The sequence below is a fragment of the Pyxicephalus adspersus genome, chromosome 4 (genome assembly GCF_032062135.1).
Source record: "Pyxicephalus adspersus chromosome 4, UCB_Pads_2.0, whole genome shotgun sequence".
In the NCBI taxonomy this organism is placed as follows: domain Eukaryota; kingdom Metazoa; phylum Chordata; class Amphibia; order Anura; family Pyxicephalidae; genus Pyxicephalus; species Pyxicephalus adspersus.
The window spans coordinates 147,472,774-147,480,200 of record NC_092861.1 but is presented as its reverse complement, the minus strand read 5'-3'; the positions used below and the strand labels follow the sequence as shown (position 1 = coordinate 147,480,200).

The 7,427-nt window shown below is 40.3% G+C and overlaps 1 protein-coding gene across 1 annotated transcript in view; it reads left to right on the top strand.

Moving 5' to 3' along the window:
* Positions 1–7,427, top strand: part of SDE2 (SDE2 telomere maintenance homolog) — a gene marked incomplete in the record, with an annotated part of 10,446 nt that overhangs the window by 1,881 nt on the left and 1,138 nt on the right. Inside the window, 4 exon segments of the mRNA XM_072409935.1 lie at positions 712–823; positions 3,673–3,842; positions 4,517–4,622; positions 6,626–7,004. Of these exon segments, the coding sequence (XP_072266036.1) occupies positions 712–823; positions 3,673–3,842; positions 4,517–4,622; positions 6,626–7,004 (767 nt within the window).

Genomic DNA, 7,427 nt, shown 5'->3' with positions numbered 1-7,427 from the left:
ATGAGCATGAGATCGGCCCTTTTTTTTTTTTTTTTTTTAGCAGCTTGCAGCCTTGTGGGATACGTGATTTATTTACCCCAGCAGGCCGTGAATTTTTCCCCTTCAGTTTGGTGAAGATGGAAAGGGAGAAGTTCTTCTCTTCCAATTTGAAATGTTTTTTTAAGTTTTATAAAGGGGGTCAGCCAGCATTTTATATAGAGTAAAAAAAAAATTACAGGTCTACTTTAAGGCTTTGAGGCCAGTCTCATGATTCTATGTTAAAAAAAACAAAAACATTGGGCCAGGAAAAAACACCACAGGTATAACCGGTGCCTTGACATGGCATTGTGGCCTCCACATATATACAGTACATCTTATACATTTGTTTGTTCTCATGTTTAGTCCCATTTATAAATGCGGTAAATAGAGAAAAGTAGCTGTTGCAATGCCAGTGAGTAAAATTCCAAGCAGTGTGGTCAGCCCTGAGTTTTCCTCTGCTAGACTACACAACACATCTTGCTTTTGTTGTAGAAAATGAGGTGCATGTAGTCCAGGAGAGAAGAATTGGGCAGAGAGGACAACACTGCTTGATATTAGTGTTCACATATTGCACTACGTTTTTTTTATTTTTTTTTTTATTCCCTCCTAGAAATAAAATTTTTATTTTTTTTCTGTTCCATGGCTCTGAGCATGGTTATTACAAGAGGTAATAAGCGTTCTCTCTATTTGTAGGTTTCGGCTCCATGCTTAGGGCACTGGGGGCTCAAATTGAGAAGACCACAAACCGAGAGGCCTGTCGTGATCTCAGTGGTAGGAGACTGAGAGATGTCAACCACGAGAAGGCGTAAGTTACAAATTCTTTCTGCCTATAATGTTTGTTTCTTTATGTACATTCAAGCCTTAGATTTAAGCTGCAGTGTATCTGCTTATATTTTACCTTCCCTGATTCCTCCTTTCCCATCATGGTTATACTAACGATTCTGACATTTGTAAATAAAATATTCTATTTTCATTACCTAACTTTATTTTTTAGGTTAGGATGACTTTTATCATTGGATTTCTGTTCTCTGTTCTTCACTATTTAATGCAGACATATGGCTTTTGGTAAGAACCAACAGGGTGATGTACATAGCTTCCTGAAACATCACAGCACCCTCCCTCTGTACTCCTTTCAAGAGCCATTAGCCTGATGTAAGCAGTGTTAGAAGTATCAAAATGCATTGATGAGTGGATGTCAGTCTGGGGGAGTCAGCATTCATGTACAAGCTCTAGTTGCATTCAGGTTGTCTTAGGTATCGCCTACATGTGCTCAAGGACAGTCAGGATTTGGAGGAACAAGTTAGATATTGGTGGATATTTGGCTTTATCTGATTTGCTGCAGTTTCTAATGCATATTGTGAGAAGAATGCAGTGAGTAAGCACTTTGAGCCCTGATTTATTACAGCTTTCTAAGGGTGAAGAAGATACACTTTCCTCTGTGATCCAGCAAACCTGGAATGGATTTCTTCAGTCATTTGTGATTTGTTAGCAAATGTTTTCAGTCCTGGAACAGGTCCATTCCAGGTTTCCTAAATCATCCAGCTTCACTGATAAAAGCTTATCCACTCCAGCCTTGGAGAGCTTTAATAAATCAGGCGCTTTAGGTCCATGGGGAAATTCCTGGACAACTAAGCAAGACTGAAGGGAGGAGATCTACTTACACTCCATACATTAAAGTAAAAGCTATGAAATATGATACTCTGGTCATGTTTTGTAGGCTTTGGGGCTCCTGGCTGCAGCATTTTGTACCACCTAAGATCAACCCCTGTAAAATGCAGGCATGAGATTTCCCACCTCCACAATATAAACCTGCTCTCTGGTTTTTTACTCACCCACCTTCTTACTGCTATTTACATCATCATCTTCCTTCCTGTCACCTTTTTGAAACAGGTCACGCTGTGTAGTTCAGTGGTGTCAAATGCATGTCACAGGCCAATCTTTTTACTAGGATATGTAGTCTTAGTAGAAGTATAGATACTTCCTCACTCTGAGACACCGTATCTTTTGTCTTCATGAACCATGAACATAAATTCGCTTTCCCATTTTTCAATTAAATTGTCTTCCTTTCTGCATCAACTTTTCTCTTGTTGGACATTTTGGCAGTGATTGCTTTTTTGTAGCTTTTTCTAAGGTTGGTGCACCTGACCTATCCTGGCTTGTCTTGGCCTTTCTATGTGAGGAGAGCCACTGACTGTGCTGAGATGTAGGCCTGTGTCTCTGATTCAGGAGACATTGCTAATGTAGCAGAGATTCCAAATCTGCAGCAGCATACTACTGGCAGCAGGATCGGGACCATAGCACAGCTGTGCTTAGTGCTGGGTCTCGGCACGAGTGTGTAGAAACAACTGGGATCCTTCTGCCTGCAGCACGGTCGGGCACTAGGTGGACCACCCACCTAGCTTTCTGGGACTGGGTCCTTCTGCCCGCAAATGTCTGACACCTGTGGTCTAGTAAACCCTCACAATAGCATTCATGTAATGCAGCACGTTTTACCTAAATTTCTCAGTTATTATCACAATTTAAATATTTACATTACATTGCTGACCACTTATTGCTCTATTGATTGTTTACATTATTCACATTCTGCGGCTTCTAATGTACAATAAGAGAACTTTGCAGTGAAATCAAAGTAAGCAATTTGCTAAACTGCAAGGGAAGAATAGAGGTCAGATATGTAACTTGCTTATCCCAAAATAAGTATGTAGCTCAGGTGTTCATCAGCACAACTTGCTACAGTTATCTGCATGCCTGCTTCAGTTATGACTGAGACCAAATGATCAGCTTTCCAGGCAATTGGTATTCATTAGAATGAGATCAATAATGGCTGATTCCATTATCTGACGCTTTATGGCTACTTCATTCTAGGATGCACTGTGTAGTTGCTGCTGGGAACATGTGCATTAAAGCAAATGTGTGTATTTTTATTATCAATATTATTAATACACAGTATTTATATAGTGCTAACATATTACGCAGCTCTGTACAAAGTCCATAGTCATGTGACTAGCTGTCCGTCAAAGGAGCTCACAATCTAATGTCCCTACCATACTCATATGTCAGTTTTGGGGGAATTAACCTAGCTGCATGCTATTGGAATGTGAGAGAAAACCATGGTACCCGGAGGAAACCCACACAGAGAACTTGAGATTTGAACCTCAGACCTCTCGCTGCAGTCTGGAGGGCTAACCTCTGAGCAACCGTGCTGCCTATTTACCCTGCATAGGTAAAACACAAGTTTACCTTATGCTTAGAACAATATATTTCACGTGAAGCCCAATGAAGAGTGCTGAGCATTAAAGCTGTCACATCTGCAATGTATTTATATTGGAGGGCTGATAGACTGCCAAGAGGCAGCAAAGCAGCATAGATTTCAGTGATATGTAAACATTTCTTTCAATACTTATAGATCCAGAGATTAATTTTTTTAAATGTTTTCTGCTTGTATAGAATATCTAAATAATTTAGTATACATGGTCTGGGCACAGGGTCACCTTGTTTATGCATGCGCCTTTGTTCAGTTCAGTGTATTGAAGTGAGGGGGTCATCATGACTACCAGGTATCCCATATTTATAAAAGATGAGGTCCATAATGCTAACCTCTTGCTTCATGTTGGAACATACTTCTAATAGTCCCGTTGTTCCTTTTCTCAATAGAATGGCAGAATGGATCAAGAAACAAGCAGAGCGTGAAGCGGAGAAGGAACAGAGGCGGCTGGAAAGACTAAAACGTAAACTAGAAGAGCCAAAACATTACTTCACTGACCCCGAATATAACCGACAGCGCAGTGACATGTCTGAGAGGCTGGAGGACTCTGTCATCAAAGGTGAGAGCTTTGTTACTGGCCTGGAGGATACAATTCACTCCCTAATCAGAATAAATAAATAGCTGTTACTAATACAGTTTCCTATTTAAGCACATTTTCTGTATTTCTATATGATTGTAACATTTTTACACATATTACATGTTGAAGATTAACATATATGATGCAGCATGGTTCCTCACTGGTTAGCACTCTGGCCTTTGCAGCGCTGGGTACCAGGTTTGAATCCCAGCCAGGACACTATCTGCATGGAGTTTGCAGGTTCTCCCGTGTTTGTGTGGGTTTCCTCAGGGTACTCCGGTTTCCTCCCACATTCCAAAAACATGCAGTTAGGTTTATTAGGTTCCCCCCATTGACCTTAGACTGTGGTAATGACATATGACTATGGTAGGGACATTAGATTGTGAGCTGCTTTGCAGGACATCTAGTAACACAACTATGGAGTTTGTACAGTGCTGCGTAATATGTCGGCGCTATATAAAAACTGTGTAATAATGATCACTGTTTAATTTGTCTTAAAAAAATGTGGCTTCCATTGCTGATGTCTAATTTGTGAATGTGGGCTCTCATCCAATCTCTATCTCATCCAATAGAGTAAACCCTTTGAAATTATTGAACCCTTTCTTTGATGTAGGTGTCCCTCCATGTATTTGAATCTTGATGTTTATCTTCACCAGGTCTTCAAGCGTCTTCAAGCACAGTGGTTTCCCCAGAGTCAAGTGACTGTCGAAAACGCAAGAAGTCACCGAGTGGCAAAGGAAAATCCAGCAAAAAATTCCTTTGGTAAGTCCAGATATTGTTAGTAGGCACCGCCATCTTCTTCTTTCTATGCACAATCTTCTACCATCTTGATTGGTTTGAATGACATAACTCCTGTGCATGTGTGTGATTATTTATTCCTGGCACGCGCAGGGGAAGATGGGATTGCCAGGTATCTTGGCAATCAAAGCTGACACAGCGCATGCACAGCTCAGCTTTTCTGACAGATACCCGGAGTGATCTGGCAGGTTGCAGGAATTATTGCAGAAGAGATATCACCTGTTCTTTTCTGCAAAAATGACCTGCTTGATATGGAGAGGCGAGAGGTTCCTCTTTAGGAACAAAATTATTTACCTGTTATTTTTATTCAGTATTTATATAGCACGGACACATCATACAGCACTGTACAAAATCCAGTCATGTCACATGCTGTCCCTCAAAGGGGCTCACAAGCTAATGTTTCTACCATAGTCATCTTATTAACACAGTCTAAGGTAAGTTTTGAGGACAAGCCAGTTAACCTAACTGGATGTTTTTGGAATGTGGGAGGAAACCCACTCACACAGGGAGAACTTGCAATCTCCATTCAAATAGTGTCCTGGCCGAGTTTTGAACCTGGGACCCAGCACTGCAAAGGTCAGTGCTAACCACTGAGCCACCTACTGTTCCTGTTAGAAAAAAATGACACTTAATGCTCTTTGTCTGCACTTTACTGTTACCAGTTAGCACAAGATTTTTTTTTTTAAACTGCAGGACAATTCCATTCTTTCTGTAGTCCTAAAATACAGTTAAGGTGACATCATTTCTTCTCTAGATGTAGTGGACACAGTAAACATTGTCACCCCTGGGCAAATAAAGAAAATGAATGCAGCCACCATGTCTAAGGATGGGAAATCTGTTATGTTGTACTTTTGTTTTTTCTTCTTTAGATGCACTTGAAAAAAAAGAATTCAACGCGTTCCAGTTTAATGTATTAATTTTATTAAAAATATTTTAATTTGCAGTTTTGATTTATACCTCTTCTTTCTTCAGAACTAGAATGAAAACACTGTTACCCTGTCTCAGAACTATTAATATTTTGTCACATTGTTGCACTGGTTTCGGTAGAAACTACAAGCTGTCATATATTGCAGAAGCATGTAATGATGTTGTAAGAAACCCGCCTCATTTACATTAGTTTCACACCAATTTTGTCACCCATACAAACAAGCTTTCAACATTGGTAGTCAGGAAGTTTCTGAAAGTAGGAGGATGTTATCAAGTTCCCATATATTTCCTAGCCCAGTACATCTATAGAAGTCAAGGGCATTTTTTTCCTCCATTTTTTAATAAATGCACCAGGAGGAGAAACTTCTGTAATTGTACCATAGCTGGAAACAGTGCCAGGTTCTAAGGCTGGTAGTTATAAGAAGCAATGAGAACGCTCCAGTATCTGAAGTATACTTGTGTGATTGTAATGGCACAGATGTGGCCACTAGAGGGAGACAGTCTTTACAAAGTTCTAAGTAGTAATGATGAAATCCACCCACTGCCCTTTAACTTAGGGAAGCCTTACTTGACCTTTTAAAAATGCATAGGGGACCCCTTGAAATTCCTTTCAAGTCCTAAGGAATTCCTGCTTTAATTTCTATATACATACTAACAGTACATTAGTGTGGTTATCAGTGCAAAAAATGCATCTTACCTTTATTACCAACAGCAAGAATGTCACCACTACAAATAGCCAAAAAGAGCATTGGTGTTGGTGGTAACTGACCAGAGGGAATAAAATTGCTCATGGCTCCAGGTACCCCTAGCATCCTCAGGAGAAACCCTAATGTTCTAATAAATTCTGGTTGAGAAACGCTGCCTTAGAGTGTGAATATTTCAGTTAGTAACAGCGCAGGTGGTGAAAAATTCAGCACACTGGATATGTAAATCAGTGTAATATTTTACAGCTGTCAGTGTTAAATTAATTTCCCAGAAGCTGCAGTGATTTCTGGAACCTTACTAGTGTGTCAAGTGTAATATTTTGTGTTTAATCACAGGACTGGAGTGGAAGGATTGGAAGTGTCCTCAAGCTCTGACAGTGACTCCGAATCTCCCAGCACATCAGCATCCTATCAAAGTCAAGAGCAGAGACTGCACAGCTCTGGGAGTGATTCCGATGAGCAGGCCCAGTGTTCCTCCTCCACCTCCGTGACTGAAGAGCAAAGTCCAAGGCCGAGCAACAGCTCCAAACGAGACGAAGAAGTTACAGATGATGAACAGCCAGATTCTGATTCTGGTAACACAGAAGTTGTTGAAGAGGCCACAGACAAAGGACAGCCAGCGTCTGACTCCGGCTTGGCAGAACATTCAGAGATGATCCCAGAGCCAGAGAAACAAACAAATACCTCAGACCCACCAAAGGAGTCCTCTGGCACGGTAAGAAAACATTGTATAATGATACAAGCTCTTATTTAAAACTAATAGAACTTTCAAAACAATTATGTAGAATATATATCTGATTAAGCTGATATTTGAACACTCATCAAGCCTCTCTTGATGGTCTCTGACTAGTCATGGCACAACTTTCACCAATGGGTTTGATTTGTTAAAGCTCTCCAAGACTGGCCCATTGTGTACAGTGCAAGAGGGGTGAGAGTGGAAAGAACCGGCTGATGCAATGGGACCATTAAGTGAGGTTTACTTCCTTTAGATTATTCCCAGATTGACTTTGTCTTGTCCAACCTTTTTGATGCAGGCCACAGATTGCATATAAATATTTATGGAGGGTCAACATACCTAATGCAAATATGGCAAGAAATGTAATATAATATACAGTGCCGGATTTAAAAAAAAAAAAAT